At 43.5% G+C, this 20,054-nt stretch overlaps 1 protein-coding gene across 3 annotated transcripts in view; it reads right to left on the bottom strand.

Annotated features, from left to right (window-relative positions):
- Positions 1–592: 592 nt before the first annotated feature.
- Positions 593–20,054, bottom strand: part of PDCD11 (programmed cell death 11) — a 627,216-nt gene continuing 607,754 nt past the window's right edge. For 2 of the 3 annotated variants that reach the window (XM_078643694.1, XM_078643695.1), the window contains exons 32-36: positions 5,636–5,886; positions 4,405–4,573; positions 3,254–3,407; positions 2,008–2,173; positions 593–1,085 (exon numbers count right to left, since the gene is read on the bottom strand). In XM_078643694.1, the coding sequence (XP_078499820.1) occupies positions 914–1,085; positions 2,008–2,173; positions 3,254–3,407; positions 4,405–4,573; positions 5,636–5,886 (912 nt within the window). In that variant the 3' untranslated portion in view covers positions 593–913. The remainder of the gene's footprint in view (positions 1,086–2,007; positions 2,174–3,253; positions 3,408–4,404; positions 4,574–5,635; positions 5,887–20,054) is intronic. The other variant, XM_078643696.1, reaches the window with a different exon arrangement.

Here is a 20,054-nt window from a genome sequence, read left to right as displayed (position 1 = left end):
CATAAAGGGGAGTCCTGTTTTCCTTTGAACAAAATCTAAGACTACAGTACTTACATATTCTTGTACCTTTACTCAAAGATGCCTGAAGCTCATCAGTGCTTGATGTGCATTGGTGTAACATAGAAACACCTTTTTAAAATCTGTTGAAAAATCTTTGCAAACCCTAGCACCTATACTCGAACTCCAGGCTTGGAAAGGGATGGTTGCGTAAGGCGTTTGCCAAAAGACTTACTCAGTTCCACATGTAATGACATCATCTAGTTACCCAACAGTATTCTTCCAAAACTTGTATTTATTATTTAACCAAACTGGTCTCTTCCTTCAAAGCCATTTAGTTCTGCCCGAAGCTATTTACAAGAAATTAATAATAGCAGTTAGTGATGGGACAGGGGACCCAGGTGCCATCTTGGAGGCTGCAGTTTTTTGCAGGAAACTTAAGCTGTGCTTTTGTTGATGCCATTGTCAATCAGAAACTGTTCTTTTCTGGAATAAGAGTCACCCTATGTTCCATTATGCTTCCATAGCAAGTGGCTGTATTTAACAGTAAATGCAATAAACTATTTGTCTTTTACACCATACAGAAATAACGCTGTTTTCTTGGACATCGCCAGATTTAATCATGGGGCATAAAATTGCATGTGCAAACTAATCACAAAACACACGACCTTGAAAATACAATACAGATTTCAAATATTATCTGTACATGGATAGCTGGAGCACATATAACAATTTGAGCTATCGATAGCATTTTAAAAGATCTATTGTACACATTATATACAAAATGCTGCACTTTGTCAACTGCTTGGCCCCGGAATCCCAGCACGCAGAAGACCACAGTCCTGAGAGCACTTGCTGATACCAGATTGGAATATTCCTGTAAGGAACTTTAGTCTTTTGGTAAATCATTTGTGTATTAGCTCTCACTGAGGGAGCGCTTTGATTCCACATACTCCAGGGCTTTTTCCTTCACAGCTTGCACACTTTCTGGGCTACCATGTTTCTTTTCATAATCCAGGTATCGCTTGAAGAAGAATTTCATCCTCTTGGCTGCCAGACTCAGATGAATGACGCGCTCAAAAATGTTCCTATTAGGAAATAAGAGATACATACATTAAGTTATTAAATGCAGATATTAACATTTACTTTCAACTGAAAAATGTCTATTTAAGCTTTGGCAGCTGTAAAGAACAGTACAAATAACTAGAAGTACTGACTATTGAACTAGTCCTTGTTCCAGTTACTTCCAGACTTAAGAGATGTCCATACATGTATAACACTTGTGCCCAGCGTAAAAATAGATACAAAATCGTAGCCGTTAGCCTCATAAGAAGAATGTAAAGGATCAAAAATTGGAAGGAAGGAGAACAGAGAGCACTACTCTGAACGACAATTCGTTCACCTGTGATCATGAGCTGGAGGTGCATGTGCGGAAAGGTCCTACACTATTTAAACAGCTCCACTGTGCTTTAGTGTGGTGAGTGCGCGGTTGACGTGTCAAAGTCATGCCTGCCTGCCATGACTGCATGCCAGTCATGCATGCCTGCCAACTTTGTGCTGAAGAGGTAAAGAGTGGTTAAGGAATTCCGCAAAGCCACTTGTAGCGTTCAATTCGTAAGAAATAGAAGGCAGCAGAAAATAGCCCTACCAGGGTCCAGAATTTTACAAATTCAACCTTTAGGTCTTAACTCCCTAGACAACAAAAGTTGGTGGAAAACTGCACACAATGGCATCACACAAATACCCCAAAGGGCCCACAGAATGCAAAAGCTCACCCACACCAATAATAACAAATCACCTTTCCCCTAATATTCATGTCTTGCTTAACGTAATCTCTGCCTCGCTGGCTAGGCCCAGTGAGACATAAATTACATTAAGCAAGCAAATTGAGAAATCTTGTACATGGTGCAACAGTTAAACATTAGACTATGAAACTAACTAGCTCACAGCTGCTTGTCTTTCTGGCAGACGTTTTACAACCTCCATTTACTGGAAACATTTTCCACGTACCTTACTTCCTTTTGGTGCCCATGTTTGATCATCATATCAATGTACACGGACCACAGGTCAGTCCGTTTAGGATAGTTACTAAGTGTGCTCTCAAAAATGGACTTAGCACGTTCCACATCTCCTAAATGGAATTCCAGTTGGGCAAACTTTGAAATGACATCCACATCTTAAATGAGAAGACAAAGAATTAAGGGATGAGACTTTCAGCAAACTCGCAAGATATTCTACAAAAAAAGAGCCATTATACAGGAGAACCTTTTAAAATGATACTTGCATGTTGTCTGAGAAGTTAAATTATTAACCGGCAACATCAAGGTGAACGCTACGTGTGGCTAAAAATGCTGAAAGGAGTAACTCATTAGGGAAGCTCCTATGGTCTACAACCTTTTCTGTAATAAGAGCTACTTATGTTCAATGAAAATCATCCCTGGCTACTAATATTATTAGTGTTGTAATAGTGATGGCATCAGGGCAAGATTATATTTGTGGTAATTATATGAAAGCGTGTGAGTAGTCATCACCTCAGTGCATCAGGCAGGGTTACAGCAGTAATGTAAAAAAAGGCTGTCACTGTGGAATGTCTATGCATGGGTCATGCATAACAGCCACAGCTGCAGTGCCCTTGGTACTGTGTTGATATTTGTAATGTGTCTCCCCAGTGCAAAATGGCTTCTCTTCAAAATATCGGCTTTAAATACATTTTTGGAAATTCAAATATTTTTCACTAAACTTCAGCCATTTTAGTCTTAAACACATGTTTTTCAATTTTGGCATACATGTACTAATTTTGCAAAGCTGCTCATTTAACTGGCTGGGCTGCACACAGGAGAGCTACTTATAGGTCGCTGTAGAGCTACCAGTAGCTCACAAGCTACTCTTTTGGAGAAGCCTGCGGGTCTAAGCCTACTATTAATGCCAGTACCAATAAATTGGAGAAAAAAGTTTTAATGTTATGCAGTGAGATTTCCAGTGAAGCCTGTTGATTGTATGATGCAGATAACCACCATGGGAGTTGACACAGAGATAGGGTCTGGTTCAATTATGAGACGGTGTTAAAAAGTCAAGCGTTGCAAAACCTCCTTACGCACCTCAGTGAGAGACGAGTGGTGACACAAATCACTCAGGTTAGGGTTTGACAAAGACATAGCTCAACAGATTTAGTTGACTTTGGTTCATACCATAACACATACTTAGTGTTTCAGCTGGTGTAATCCTTAAAAAAGAGATAAATACAATAGATACATACGCTCTTTATCTGGCAGGCATTTTAGGGCACGCTGCAGCAGTCTGTGTGCTTCATCCTTCTGTCCCTGTTTGAAGAGGTATGTAGCATACTTCAGCCAAACTGACTTTTCTTTCCGGAAGCGCTTTAGCATGGCGTTGTACAAGTCATCCGCTTGCTTAGACACAAAACAAGTAAAATATTTTAGTGTTTAATCAATATGATGCAGCCTTTTAAATAAAACTAACTTTGTTATATGTTTGTATGTACATTAGACAGTTTACCCCATCCAGCCTCGGGAAAGTTAACTTAACATGGAAAACTGCATCATCTGCACACTATGTGGTGAGGTATGAGCCACTCTTGACAACAGAAGATGTGAATACTGCCTGAGCATTTAAAGAACAGGGAGTAGCAGGAAAGTGAATAAGGTTGGACTTTCCGATCTGACATAAAATCACAAGCTAATTAATGCTGCTGAGGTACTGATAGTGCACCATGCCACAGTATAGTAGCACTAGGGAGGGGAAAACTTCAGAAAATGGAGTAAGGCTAGTACCTGCACTAAGGAGAAAGTCATTCCATCCTTCATGTGCAGGATAAAAAAAAATTGCAAACACTGAATCAGCACCAGAAAAGGAAGGCATACGTAGAGCCTAAGGATATCTATAGAGAATAATATTTAACAAACATTCTACTATCTAATTCTTTATCCACAAAACATGAAACTTTAAGTGCTCTGCCAAGCCCTGGGCGAATCCTGTGGGCTGAAGCATCATCTCTCAATTAATTATTGTGTGAACAAGGCTTTGCACCGTAGTCTGTAAAAAGCACATATAGAATTACTGACTCTTCCATACTTCTTTTAATAATCAATTCATGCCACAAGGTTATTCCAATACACAAAAGGAGTTCAAAGTCTTTAAACTGCATGCACACACACACACACACACACTTGAGTCTTGCCCTACAAAAGTCAACCATTGCTCAAAGGACAATGGTAGTAACCGATTCGAAAGTGGAAACCACACTTTAATACAGACTCCGCCTTCTTTTGGCTGACAAGGTCCAAGTCCGAAGAGAGATAAGCAAAGGTATGCTGTTGTGCTCAAATACTGTACTAGATCTCTATGAAATGAGCTCCTAACCCCAATTAAAACGTTAATATTGGTCACCTTGAATTTCTCCGCATTACTGTAGATATCGCCAAGCTGCATGAAAACTTTAAGTGGCTCATTGTACTGGACAGCCCGATCGAAGACCTTCATGAGCGTCTCTTCTGTTCCATACAGGTTCTCCAGGTTCAGGAAGGCCACCCACACATTCAGCTTCTCCTGCTCCTCCCTGACAGAGAAAACAAGGATGGCAAGTAAACATACAACCGCTGAACTTAGAGCCTGTAGATGCATTCATGTCATGAGCATCATGACAACTACGAAGAATTTCCTTTAGTTTGCTGAAAAATTTATTTTGTTGCTCTTTTGTGGATGAAGAAGTAACTCTGTAATGGAAAAGCAGAGTGACAATCCAACCTTTTTTTAGAGGTTCTGTTTAAATACTGAACAAAGGGCAGATGGAGAACAAATCTCGAATGTAGTAGTAGATTAAATCAACGGGGAGGTAAAATCAACAGGCAACTAATTTTGAGCCATTACTAGTGCATGCTGATTTTTTGAGGGAAACTACTATTAAAAAAATACCAGACCACTCCAGGACCAAGTCCCACAAATCCTAATGAGGGAAAAGAAAGCACACAAATCACTGGTGACCACAGGCTCGAGTAGGCAAATGCCAAGCAGAGGATGACAAGCTGGCACAATCGCCACGGCAGAGCATATAGGACCTCAAATGAAATCAAATGTTATGTTATGTTAGCAGGTTTACAGATGCAGGCAGTATTAGTCCGGGGTTGGTGTGCGCCTTTAATGCGGATGCAGCGTAGCCTTAATGGGCCCTAGGTCGCCAGGCTTTGAGGAGCTGCCTCTATCAAAACGCAATGCTCTCTGGTGAACTTTCAATAGACCCTGGAAATTGTAAAACAAGTCTGGTGGAGAGGATTACATAAGACGAGGGAGAGATTTTTTTGTCATGGGACCAACCCATTTGAGAAGGGTGTCTATACATCCGTACTGCACTACTTTATGCAAGCTATTCAAATGTGCCACTTTTCTACCGCAAGTCGTTAGAGGAAAAACAAACAACTCTCGAGTGCAGAACAATCAGGCTTCCTCCTCCACGTCACAGTACAAAAAGGAAGAAAAACAATAGTTCTTGGTTGTTGATAACAGTCTTTTCTACGACATCCTCAACTATCCCACCTGCTTGGCTTTTAACCAATGTTAACTAAAGATAACAATTTCCTTTGAAAATCAATTCTTTCCACAAGAGCATCAAATCAAAGAATACCTGAAAGATATTGTTTTGAGAGCTCTTTCTGCTACAGCTCTAGCCTTTTCAATCTCAGTGGCATGAAGGTGAAACGCCATGTACTGCAACCAGAGGATGGAGCTGTTGGGAGAGCTCAGGACCAAGCGGTCAAAATCATCAGCGGTCTGTGGTTGGCGCGTGGGATCCATAAGTGTGGACTCAATTTTCGACAACTCCTTCTCTGCTTGTTGCTTCTCAACTTCCTTATCCTTCTTTGTTTTTTTCTTTTGCTAGAGAAGCAAGAAGAAGCAATGGTTGGCATACTGAATTGACATACTAAAAGACACGATATCCATGTTACCAGTGGAATTTTGAAAGTCAGTTAAATCTGCTGGTCAGAAACGCTCACCACAACATTAAAACACTAACAGCTTCATTCATCTTAAGGATGTTGTTACCCCATATTGTAAACTCACACTTGGAATATTGAGCTAACCTTAGGAACAGTTCTGAAAAACAGCAACATCTTTGACACAAAATTACAGCCACGGTACGATTAGAGAACATCAATTAAACTTTATAGAGGAGGTGGGGGCAATTTAGTGTTTATACACTAATTTGACGGAGGGGTGGATGCTGCTTCTCTATATTAGTCTGGGACCAAAGCTGCAATGCTGAGACGGGTTTGAACTAGCCTCATGCAAGTCATTTTATTGCAAGTTGAGGACAGAACTTGCGTTTATCTAAAGCGTTGATACAGGACACCACCTTCCTCATAACATGAGGCTGACCTGCTCTCGAATTAATGGAATTTGTAAAAAAAAAAAACTGGATTGCTTGGTTCTCCACCTTTCCACTGGTCCGAGCGGTGCATATTGGGGGACAGTGAGAAAATTAAACAAATGACAAAAGTCTTTTCCCTCTTAGTAAGACTCAATATGCATTAAATCCACAGTCTATGTTTTGTTTGCGCCAAGACAAGATTCAGTCTGTGACTAGCCTTTACAAGAAAATTCTAATTCTTTCTACTGAATATTTCAGGTTGATAAGCTGCCATCTCAAATGAAGCTTTGATTTGGGGACAAATATACAAGATTTTCGATTCGAAACCCCTTTATTGTTTTGTACTGCTTTCAGTTTTAGTTAACTTCTAGGTAACTGGATTGAACTTGGTAATAAATACTACAATACATTACTGTGTGGTTGTACCTGCGTCCCAGTGAAGCCTGATAATTTTAACACTCAAACATATGAAGCATAGCCTATCTTTTCAGATCTTCTTGGAAGAGGTCATCGCAATTATCAAAGGACTTATCAAGTAGTTTGTCCAAGAGATACAAGTCTCTCACAAATACTTATAAATTATGTAAAGAAGTCAGTGCAATCTTTGTTAACAAACTAATCCCCCTGACTTTTTAAGGAAAGAGCAATCTAAATACCTCCCAAATACTTTGTAAATACCATCTCCTTCACATGACGGTGAACACTTTTCAGTCTTCAATGCAATTTCCAACAAATTATTACTTGTTAATAGTTGTGACAATCCCAAAACCAATGCAAAAGAAAATACTATTTAATCTGAAATCTAAAAAAAACAAAAACTACTAGTTACGTAGAACATCACTTCAACATCCACCTAGACCATAAAAATCTTTAGTGAAGAGCCAAAAAATAAAATATGAGCTTAAAACCATCTACTCAGGCACTCATTTGAATTCTACTTTTCGCTCTTGCCTGAACCTTTGGATAGAACACAAATATTTGTTGGTGGGAGCTCCTTAAAAATACCACATAAAAATAGTAAAGTGATACTATATAATAATATCAGTCTTCAAGATAGATTTAAAAAATAAAAGGGTACCGGAAAGGGAGGGAAGCCCGGAGTCGAATCATCGGGCTCCGGGCACCACCCGCGTGCCTCGTCAGATTGGCCGATCGACTAGGAGGAGTCGAAGAGGGGCGATGCTTCTTCGACTACTTCTTATGCTTCGACTTACCCGACCCCGAATGCGAAGACTTCGATGATTTCGAAACGGAATGATGGTGGCTCCGCGACCGGTCCCTCGACCTCCCTCTCGACCGGGACCTCGAATGGCGCAGAGCCGGCTGTCGCCGTTTGAGCTGCTTTCGGGACCGCTCCCACAAAGCCTTCGGAGCCATCGACCGACAGTCTGAGCACAACTCGGGGTCGTGTTCGCGCTCCAGGCAAAAGAGGCACATGCGGTGCGTATCAGTCACTGACATCAGTCGGTTACAAAAACCGCAGACCTCGAAACTGGGTATCCCTTGGCACCTGTTCGGAGTCAGAGACTTGAAACAAGAAGTCGACAAAAGTCGAGAAAAACTTGACTGAGGTACCGCTCTTCCCGAATCTGCGCTGTCTGGCGCAGAAAAAGAAAGAACTGACGTCAGCGCGCGAGGGCGGTGTCTAAGTAGCTGCCGCAATGTCATCCCAGCAACCACGACGCCGATGACTGACGCGGAGCTGACTGACGCCACCTTTCGACGCGCAGAGGTACTGCTGACGAAAAAACTTTCCGGATCCAGTCTAACGCCAGGGGGGTAATTCTAAGGTAAGGAATCTATAACTAATGTGTTTCTTTCAAATCTATACAACAGCCAGCTAGGGAATTCAGAGATCTGAAAAATCTGGGATGGTAACCTCTAAGAGGCTTATGCCAGTTAATGTTATATTTCTGTATCATTTCAACGACTGTAATCGCATCTCCCTAAAATAACCTACCAATAATCACCTGCAAGTGTTGCTTTGGCAATAATGGTGAAAGAGGAGGTAATTTAGGTCCTGACAGAGCATGTAACTCACCAGGGATCAATGAATGTAACCAAACATTATTACTCCTGGAATAAACTATGTTCTCTTAATTTTTATTTTTTTTAAAAACTTATTTATTAACATTTTTCAATATTTCCTCCCAAGGCATCAGCACAAATCATCTCAACAAAGCATCGAATACGCAGGCTTAAATCAAAGAAAACAGTAGGAGCAAATACAATATGCTAAATCAAATAAATTCATACATTCATCAGCCGAAGCTTAGATAAACAGAGAGTTATATACTTATGACAGTTGTAGAGAAATAAAAGGAAAAGAAGGGAGATAAAAAATAATAAGAAAATTCAACGATATCCATGTCCAGTTTCCATGTAACGTTTGAACAGTTTCAGCCAGGTTTATCTCTCTCCTGTTTCTCTTACTTAGAATTATGCCTTCCACCTTATAAGGGGTGCCCAGGCATGCTGCCCCAGCTTCTTCGCTTTCTTGCTGTTCCTTTCATATATCGCTTTCTTGAGCATAAATATGGAAAGAAGTCGAGCCAGCCATTGCTGAAATGTTGGGGGGAAAGGGTCTAACCAGGCAGAGGCAATGTTGATCCTTAGCCATGGATACAAAAAGAAAACGATAAGCAGTCCCTATTTGATTCATGCTGCTTATTCCTAACAGAATTAATTCTGGCGTTAGTATAAACTTCTCCCCGAGAAAGCGATCAAGATATTCAGTGATCGACTCCAAGAGTCCCTGTAAGCGAGGGCAGGAAGCAAACATGTGAACCAGATCTGCATCCAGCCCACCACATCTGGGGCAAGTAGTCCCAGATGCTCCGCCCCACTGCGCTATTCTTGCCTGGGTATAATATAAGGAAAGGAAAATGCTACTTACCAGTATGCATCTGTTCTTGGCATGTAGAGCTGCAGAGTTGCACACTGTGCATAGATCGCCACCTAGTGTTGGGCTTGGATGTTTGCAGTTTGTTGTTGTCCTAAAAAGTTCTTTGGAAGTTACGAGATAGTTGACTTCTCCTTAGGACCACATTACACATGGGCATCGGCTCCATCCCCAGATTGTTTTTCGCCATTAGGGAAATGATGGAGCTTTGCAAGAAAAGGAAGGATGCCCATGTAATTTGTATCTAATTAAGATAATACTGCAACAGACAAGGGTAGCGGGGGAGGCGGGTGGGCGTGTGCAACTCTGCAGCTCTACATGCCAAGAACAGATGCATACTGTGGATCCGGTATAAAAAGCTCCTGTGAGCAGGGTAGATCCTTTGGTGTTGAAATTTTCGGCTCCGTAGGTTTTTTAGGCACCGAGTTGGTAGCTGGCTTAGGATTGTGCCCTTTCAAAGTGTCTTTTACAGGAACATGTTTTTTCGATTCAGAGAGTTTTTTCGGCTCAGATGCATATGAATCTGGAGCTTTGGTTGAGTTTTTTACTCACCTCCGAGTGCGGTTTCGGCATCGATGAACAGCTGCCAGTCTTTGCCGCCATGTGCTTGGGTGTCGAAGCAACGGTCGACGTGGAAGAGGAAAATGGCTTTTTCTTCGGTGTCGGTACTGGGTCGGCACCGGAAATAGACTGGCTCAAGCCCGAGCCGCCTGAAGGCTTTATGGGCTTCTTTACCGGGCCCGAAGGCGGGGCATTGGAAGCAGTCTCTCGGTGTGCACCTGAGCCCGAAGGTGAGGGTGTGACCGAAGCCTTTTTTTGATTGTGTCGAGGAAGGGGTGGAGTCGACGATCTTACTTACGACCTGTTGAGCTGGAGTGACTTCCTCGACGTCGGAGTCTTCGGCATCTGAGGATCCGATACTCTCCTCGGCGTGCTGGTGTTCTGGCACGTCGGCGCCCTCTTCGAAGATGTCGTCGGGAATCGAAGCTGACGAGCGAGCCATAGTTCTTCGAGCTCGCCGGTCCCGAATGGTCATCTTGGAGCGGAATGAGGCACACGCCGAACAGTCTTTGGCCTTGTGCTCCGGTGAAAGGCACAGGTTGCACATCTCAGTAGGTCGGTGTGGGGAAACTTCGACCCACATTGAGGACACTTCTTGAATGGCGTCCTTTCCATGAGCCAGAAAGTGAGGCCTAGGTAGGCCCGAAGGCCTTCGTCGACGACCGGAATCGAAGACTTCGAAGTTGGTAGAGAATCGCGTTGTGGATCGCGATCGAAACAATACCGTCGAACTGGGTGAGGACTCCGCGCCGAAGGAAATTCGGTTCCAAACCGGAGCGCAGGAAACACATCAGAGCCCGATGGCGGAAAAAAACCAATCTGGGGATGGAGCCGATGCCTATGCGCAATGTGGTCCTAAGGAGGAGTCACCTATCTCGTGACTTCCAAAGAACTTTTTAGGACAACAACAAAATGCAAACATCCGGTCCCAACACTAGGTGGCGATCTATGCACAGTGTGCAATCTGCAGCTCATATGCCTCGAACAAAACGTTCTGAAATGTTGGGCCTGGAGGCCGGCAGAACATAGAACCGATTGAGCTAATTCCAGGGATTTCAAAACTGCATTAGGAGCAGCACCCACCCTCTCTGCCCATTTAGTCTCATGTTTAGGCAGGTCATCCAATTTTAAACGTATTAATTCCCCGTATATCACCTTTATGGCCCCCTTAGTCCGACCTCTAGCAGTATCAACAATTACACTACTGCAAAATCCGCTCACCCCACCGATTTTCTTACTAAAAAAGCTACGCAGTTGTAAATATTTTAAAAAATTGGCTCTTTCTAACCCGAACTCCAACTGTAGGTCACTAAATTGGCGAAAACCTACATTATTAATCAAGTCCCCAACCTTTCGAATCCCCTTGCCAGCCCAATCTGCCATAATAGCATCTGAGAAAATTTCTGGAAGTGTGGGATTTATATAAAGAACTGTGTAAAAGTTAAATCTACCTAATCCAATCTTCCTTTTTAATCCCCCCCCGATCTTAAAGGCATCGATCAAGGTCTTAAATTTTGTCATTTTATAATAGCTTGGCTCAGTAAACTAAAAAAAACAGTTCGCTGCTTTTTTGCCAAACAATAGTTTGTAGACATCCGGAAGATCAATTTGGTCTTACCCAACCATATCCCTTTGGCATGATCCAACCAGTATCCCCATATATTGTAGGGCAGCTGCACAATAATAACTTCGAAAATCAGGAACTGAAAATCCCCCTTTCCCACATGGTAATGACATGAATCGAAGTGCCCGCTTAGTTTTCCCCTGTGCCCAAATAAATCGGTTGACCAAACCCTCCAAAATAAAAACCCAAGATGTGTGAAACTCCAATGGGATTGCCCTAAAGAGATACAAAATCTTAGGTAAGAACAACATCTTAATGGTATTACATCTACCAACAAGAGACAAATGAAGGTTGTTCAATCTATCAAAATCCCCTCTTGCTTTCCTAATCACCGGTTCAATATTTTAATCAACCAATTTTTCTAAGTCAGCGGTGATCCGAATACCAAGATATACTGCAGAGTCAACCACACGAACATCCTCACATCTCGCCCATCGGTTCTTTATTACTTGGCTCTTAGAGCTATTAAGTGCATACCCTGAAAATATGCCATACTCCTCAGCAATTGACTTGACCGATTCCAACCCCATATGTGGAGTGGTGGTGGTGGTGATAGCCACGTCATTAGCATAGGCGAGGACTTTGGTTTCGTGCCCCTGACTCACGACTGGGCAGATTTGATTATTAGCCTCAAGTAACCGTAAGAGAGGATCCATATAAATAGCAAATAACAGCGGGGAGGAAGGGCAACCCTACTGTGTCCCCCTCTGTATATTAAAAGACAGAGTATAGTTACCATACATTTTTAGCCGGGCTATGGGGGCAATATATAGCACTTGAACAGATTTAATAAAGCCCTCCCCCAACCCAAACCATCTCAATGCTCCCTAGAGGAAATCCCAGGAGACCCTATCGAATGTCTTTTCAGCATCTAGCAACAAGACAGCCACAGGGTCTCCTGAGATCTCCATCACGTCAAAAAGGGCGATCACCCGGCGTATATGCTGGGCTGTACCACGTCCCATGATAAACCTGTGCTGGGTCGGGTGTATGGTCTTCCGTAAGATGCCATTTAGTCGGGTGGCCGGTATTTTAGAAAAGATTTTAACGTCACTATTCATGAGGGTGATCGGGCGATATGACCCCGGTTCTCTGGCTGGTTTGTCCTTTTTCAAAAAAACAACAATGTCGGCACTCGCCCAGGATTCAGGAGCAGATCTGCCCTTTTGAGCCAACATCATTACCTCTACGAAATCTGTTTCAATAGAATCTTTAAAGATCTTATAACAATCTAAAGGAATCTGGTCTGGGCCAGCAGCTTTCCCAGAGGGAAGTTCCTGCAGGGCCCCCATAATCTCATCCTGAGTGAAAGCCCTCTCGAGTTCCTCCCTATCTATACAATCTACTTTCTTAATAGGTACCTTATCCAGGTACTCACCAACCCTGGCTGGCGCTATTGCTGAACCTGCAGCATATAGCTGCTGATAGAAGAGCCTAAACGTTTCCCATATTTCAAAAGCATCTGTAATAACTTTCCTTCCAGCATCATAAATTTCGGAGATCTCCCCAGCAGATGTTTTTTGCCTGGCTCTTACAGCCAAGGTATGCCCAACCCGCTCATTAAATTCATAACAATGCTGTCTTTTAGACAGATATGTCTTAGCAGCCTTTTTAGCGAAATTATCTATTGCCTCAGAGTTTTTCAGGGCCAACTGCATTAATATCCCATCCACCTCTTCCCCTGCACCAATAACCCTGGCCAGCACTTCATCCAGCTTGTTTAATTCCTCTCTCACCTCTTGCTCCCTCAGTCGCTCCTTCTTTTGACGACGCAAACTATAACTTAGTGCCTCCCCTCTCACCCCACCTTAAAAGCATCCCAGACTGTTCCCAAACTAGTGCTCCCCCGATTAAAATCCCAAAATTCTTTAATCCATCTCTTCATATATGTAACATAATCAGGATAAAACAACAACCTTCGTTCAAACGTCCAGACAATATTCTTTTTCTCCATCCTCATAAAATTAACAGTCAAAAGTAGAGGGTTGTGATCAGACAAAATGCGTGGGTGCTTCTCAATACCTAGGTTAGTATAACACCTTGCCTGCTAAGGCAATTCCCGCTGGGTGCTAAACTTCATGAATTCCCATTGTTCATGACCAGGTCAACTCGTCATAAACACAGCTCCAGTAAACTGCATGACGAGCTGACCTTGTCATTAGCATGGAAGTGGTTAAGCTCATTGGACACAAAAATATGATCTAATCGAGAAATAGCCTTATGGGGAGCAGAAAAGAAGGTACTACCTACTTCAGAGGGTTCAGGTGAGCCCACACATCTATCAGGCCGTTATTACAAACTAGGTTAGAGAGGGCAAACCCCACCTTCTTTTTCTTCCCTGAATAATTCCTTCTTGACGCTCCCCATTGTGCCCCTAGTCGGTTTACGTTAAAATTCCCACACATAATTATAGGAGCGGGCTAGATTGCTATAATAGAATGTAAGTATTCTAGCAGCTCTGGATCATCACGTGTTGAGCCATACACTGTACAGAGTGTAAACTTCTGGTTATATACCAGACATTCAATCATAGCCCAGCGTCCCCATTGATCCACTGATTTTCTATAAACCCTAACATCATTTCTCCGAGGGAGAATTGCCACCCTCGAGTTTGGGATCCCTGTGTTGTGTGTGCCAAAAGATTTTACCCAAATTGTTCTATAATGTGTGCTCTACATCCTTCTACGTGCTTTTCTTGAATACACAGAAAATCTAGCCGAAGAGTTTTCAACCAAGTCGATACCTTATTTCTCTTATGCTCATCGTCGAGCCCACATATATTAACTAACAAAATCCGTAAGCTCATATTGTAAAATTATTAAGTTCTCTGCACCTCGACCTATCCATCATTGACTTCACACCCCACAATTTTTCGTATATGCTGATAGAACATAACATACTAGATGACCAAATGAAACCAGCATAACTCCAAAAATAACATTCCTCCAATAGCCTTGCATCTTGATATATTCCTTTCTGTGCTGATGCCTTAACAGACCCCTCCCTATCTGCTAAACTTCACAGTGGGAACAAATATCAGTAAGATTTTTCAATAGTAATAAGGATAACGTTTATTTTTATGGTGACTCTTACTCTTCTTTCATAGGCTGTTTCCTATTATCAACTAGCAATCTAACTGGAAAATGCTCAAATATCTGTTATTACAGACCTTTGAAGTAACATGGTCCTCCCTCACCTTCTTTGCACGTATACACTCCATCTACCAGTCTCTCTTTTAAACAGTTTTTTGACTGACTGACGAGGAGTTTGTGCAAGTACTAATTGGGAAAGATTAGCATTCTTTATCCTCCTTTTAGGTCTTGCCTTCTTCAATTAACTCTGTGGGAAAACTGCACAGCACTGAGAAGGAGAAAGGGAGGAGAATGAGCCTCTGAAAGTTAAGGTCTAGGCCAACAGGTTAAGCAGAACTTCCTGGTCTGAAAGTCTCGGTCAACTAATTACAGGAAAATATTTGTGTAGTAGCCCTCACTGAGAAACGTATATATCAGTGACAAATACATGACTGTAGAATGACAAGGCCACCAATTTAGCCTTGAGTGTGCAATCCAGGACACCAGACAGAAACAGTCTCCATAGAGGTTGTAGAAATCAGTAATACATGATGTCGTCCATCAGATAATGGTAGCTTTTATAGCAGCTTGGCCAGCATTGAGCCTACAAAACTCCTAAACTATTGAGCAGCCGAACGTAGGTCCCAATTTCTCAAAGAAGAGGGCTGCAGAACACACTTTATGGATCACCACCACTTTGCACTTAACAGCAGAGGAAAATCATTCAACATTAGAAATTCTGCCTTCAATTCCAACGTGTTTATGTTAAGGAACAAAGTTGATTGGTCCCACAAGTCACAGATGAAGAGTTCCGCTGGCCTGTACCCCAAGCAATACCCTGCCATCGACATGGGAGTTGGAACAAAATCCCACCAAAATGCTAGGAGGATTTGCTTTCAATCACAAGGTTAGAACCAGGGAAGGCTGGACTTGGGTGTCAAGATTGCATGGAGCACATTGAAGCTTGGTATAGGGTAGCAGAGTACCATAAAAAAACTGGAACACGTAGACTGATGCTGTCTAAATGATCATGAAGTGATCATTAAATCACTCAATGAGTAACCACTCAATAAGCCTACCTTTCAGGGTAGTCCTGATGAAACTGATCCTCAGAGTGCACCAATGAGAATTTGGGGCACTTTCTTGCCAGCATTTGGATGAGACAATCAGTCAGCAAGGAAAAGCAAAGGCTCTGCTGCTACAAAAAGGCTGATAGAGCTACTTGGCATTGTCCTTCGCTGATGAGAGCTGCATTTCCTGAGTACTTGAGGACTGGTAAATGAGTGTTGGCCAGTGGCGGTGCGTCCATTGGGGGCGTTAGGGTGTTGCCCCACTAGCCATGTGGACGACCGTCATGCTGCTCATACATGCTAATTTAATTTTAAAACTTATTTCTGACTGAGAGTGCACTCGTGACTCGCCTGGAGAGAGCTCTGCCGGGACAAGCCAGACTGAACCGGGGACATCGCACCGCGTAAGGTCTGTGGGGGCGGGGCTGCGGCAGTGAGTGACAGTAATTTTTAGTACTGGCCTGCGCATGCGCACACGCAGTACTGCTTCTGTCCTCCCTAAATTGTAACTCGGAGACTGGCAGGGACCCGGGTCACCTAGTCTCATTATGGGCAGGAATCACCCTGCTCTTAGCCAATCCTGGAGCAGAAGCGCTGCTAATGCTGCGCCAGGATTGGCTGGAGTCACTGCGCTGACTGCAGATGGTGCCCCTGCGTGTGGGTGTGGTGGTGGCTGCTCATGCCGCACTGCATGGCCAATCACACCATGGCGTATGCGAAGCCATGCAGTGGATTGGCCATTTCCTCTAATGTTGTTGGTACTAGGTAGCGGTACGTCACCACGCCCGGTGCTCTAGTGCCTGTGCCACGAGTCACGAGACGAGTCACGAGACAGTGTCCAGTCCAGTCGTCGTGTGTAGTACTGCTGCTCACCTCGTGCCTGGCTCGCCGCTGTTTGTACACAGTACACTAAGACAACAAGTACAGTGTAAGTTTTTTTTTAGTTACACAGTATGACACACAGTGTCTGTGTGTACAGCAAGGGGGGCGTATGCCTGGGGTTGGTGGCACTTGCATCATCTGATTGTGTTGGGTGGCCGCAATTGTTTGGCGACTGGGGTGGCGCGTATTAAGCCTGCCTCAGGCCTCGGCTCGGAGTCGGAGGCAGTAAGTATTAAGTGCGCATGCAGACAAAACAAAATCTGTGTGTCTAATCTATTTAGAATACGACGAATAGATTAGACACACAGAATTTGTTTTGTCTGCGCAGTGCGCACTTAAGACTAAACCCGGCCTGAGAGGCGGCCTCCCCAGTAACTCTTGCGACCTGTCACCTGCGCACCGACTGCTTGCCGGCCACTGGGCTGGGTATGGGGTAGCTCGACTACCATGACGAATAACAAAATGGTGATAATGGCGTTGTACCTCTGCTGCTCCACTTTAATTCTATTTTTAACGTCATCAGTATTCCTACCTCACTTAGCTAATTAACATTTCATTCCTATTTAGGCAGCTGGGGGAATCTCTCGACTGACTGGCATGCTGCAAATTCCACCCCTTTCCTGCCCACCTGCCCGTCATGCCGGCCGCGACTGGTGAGATTTTCACTAGGTTTGCACAGTACACAAGGTACTATGTGGTGGAAAAGCAGGTTACAGGTTTAATATGTGTTGTTGTCACAGACGAGGGTTGGACAGGGTGCAAGAGGTGAGCGCATATAAGGGAGGAAGGCGAAGAGATGGAGTAAGGGGGTAGATGGAGCGCCGCGGGAATGGGTAGAAGGGAAGAGGTAGATGAAGGTGAGGGGGTGGTGAAAGGGTGACCAGTGTGTTACAGTAGTGAAGAGGCGGGGACAATGATGTGTGAGCGAGAGTCTAGGAGTAGGACGCCTGTCATGCGAGGCCTATACCTCAGTGTAGAATGGCGGTTACGGGGTCCATTTTGTGTTAACCATACGCCTCAGTGCAGAGGGAGGTCCACACGACGCCGTAAAAAACTGGTGAACACCGTGGGGTGTATGTAGTGCAATTATTTTTGTATGACAGTACGACGTGTGCATGAGCACAGAATCCATGCATGAACACTTGTGCAGCGTGGCGAACGTCGTCTACAAAGAATACTTGTGAGGCTGAATGCTCAGCAAGATTAGCCGAGAGGGCTTTCTAGTTTAGCGCCGAATTGCATATCTGTGTCATTTAATTTGGCAATATGCAAAATAACCATTGGCAGGCATAATTAATACTGCTACATGATTGCATGAAATCTTCTGAGAGTATAAACGCGATGAATAGCAGCGTTTGGCGTTTTACTGATAGCGCGGCGTTCCTGTGCAAGTCCGTGTTACATACGTTCTGACATTCCAAGCACCTGCTCCGGATTTTATTTCCGGCAGATGAGGTTTTCATTTTCTGGCACCGGTTTTTGATGAAGTATGGTGCGTGCTGTAAAAACTGCTAGTGACTGTTTTTTTTCTGCTGGTGAGACGGATATGTAGCTGGCAGCATCTGAAAAAGGAAAATTCATTTCTGAGCTGTGAAGGGTATTTTCAGTTAATGTGCTTTAATCCTGATGAGAGTAGGAAATGCCGTTCACAGTGGAGGGAGTGGGCCGGAATGTTGCAAGCAATCAGAAAGAGTGTTACATGTTTACATTGTATATTCTGGTTTCACCTTGTCATTAATATTGATCCAAACCTGTTAAAAAGCAATGTATTGCATATTGAAAAGGAGAAATATCCTTGGCAAATCAGGGAAATAAAAATAAGGTCTAGCGAGGCAACATCACTGCAGGACCTGATTTTTTTACGCCCCCATCACTTTCATATCTCACCAGCCGCCACTGGTGTTGGCATCAATCAGATCCACCATTCAGCTGTTGTGGCACTGTCAAATGCTGAACCAAAATCAGCATCTCAGGGAGGAACCAAAGTAGATTATATAGATGCAAAATAGGACAGTGTCTTCTGCCTTTTTCTCCTTGCAAGGTAGTAATGGGAGTAGTATTCCTTCCACCTTTGGGGGAGCATGTGCATTTTTCTTCTTCCTGAAAGGGGGAGACTCTTGACCACCGACAGACTTTCTTCAGACTTTCTTCAGAAGGTGACTGACACAGAGTTGGCAGGAATGGAGCAGCTGTTTTAACTGTAGATCACAGAGTTTCACTACTACAAAAAGAAACAATGGATTTGTACTGATTAGGGTCCAACAATGGTATTGGAGTGCAGTAGGCTTTCTCAGATGGAGTCAGGGAGGGGGGCGGATTCCCAGGCAAGCCACTGATGTATCTAGCGGTCTGCTAAAGCTGTGTAAATGGGCATGCTATTCTATCTAAAATATTTCCCCCTTGATGGCCAATTGCATCCTGAAGGAGAAGGCCCCTTTCAGTGGTCCAAAGACAAAAGAGGTACCTGTCTTGAAAGACTGGAATGCCACCGCTGGCTACATGAGGAAAAATGGACTTGGCAAACCAGCCTGAAAGGGGCACACACTGACTGATTTTACTGTGATGGTACGAGTACATGTAATGCCGGAGGATACCTCAAATTGAGGGGATTCAGGAACTAAACTAACAATTTAAATAAAAAGGGAGGACTCTAACTTAAGGTACAAAATGTCATCCACAACTGTGGGCACAACGGTACTGATTTGCTGGATCAATGAGGACCTGGGACATGAGCCGTTTTGGTTCTAGACCCCCTATGACAAGTCCCAGTAAAAACAACTGCCAACGATAGAGCCTGTAGGTGGCTTTGATAGCATTTGTCTATTTAACGGAGAACACACCTGAGGGACAGCATGCCTGACTGATAAATGTACTTTATGCATTTCACAAGATACTTGGCCATTTTGTTCAGGTCATAGGACAGCAAACTGCCCTTCAGTGTACTAGCATTTACAACAAGAGAACAAGATGAATGAAGGCTGGATACTAGGGAAAAAATGGAAATTGTATTGTAGGTTGGTTTTAGTTTGCCTGGAGTTTGACATTGCTCCCTAAGAAAACAGCTTTCCCAGATATTTAGAGCTTTCCTAAAGACTTGGGCCTGAAGGGCAAGGACAGGCTCTGATAGGGTTACACAGTATATGTGTCCTCATCTTCTGGTGGGTGAGCCGCCTCTCAAAGCTCAATACTTACAAAACCTTGCCCATGACAGGGGAGCTATTGCTGGAATGCTGCACTAAAGTTACTGGGAGCTGCACTGGGTGATGAGAGATCAGGACAAACTTCATAGCCTTCAGCTTCACACTAGGAGCATTGAAGAAGTAAAAACTGAAGCCCGAGTGCTGCATGGAGACAGAGCATGCAATTTGATTCCAGGGGACCGGTGTACAAGTCAAGTTAAGTCCAGTCAAAAATTTGTATAGCGCACTACTCACCCAGAGGGTCTCAAGGCGCTTGTACAGTTTGGTAACTCACGATCCAGCTGCTCCTGGTCACATAGATAACATGAGCCTCACATGTCTGTCATGGAGATGAATTGAACAGAAGGAAAAAGAAGCAGGCAGCC

The sequence above is a fragment of the Lissotriton helveticus genome, chromosome 5_1 (genome assembly GCF_964261635.1).
Source record: "Lissotriton helveticus chromosome 5_1, aLisHel1.1, whole genome shotgun sequence".
NCBI lineage: Eukaryota > Metazoa > Chordata > Amphibia > Caudata > Salamandridae > Lissotriton > Lissotriton helveticus.
Note: the sequence above shows the minus strand (reverse complement) of the source record. Positions and strands in the feature narration are given on the sequence as shown.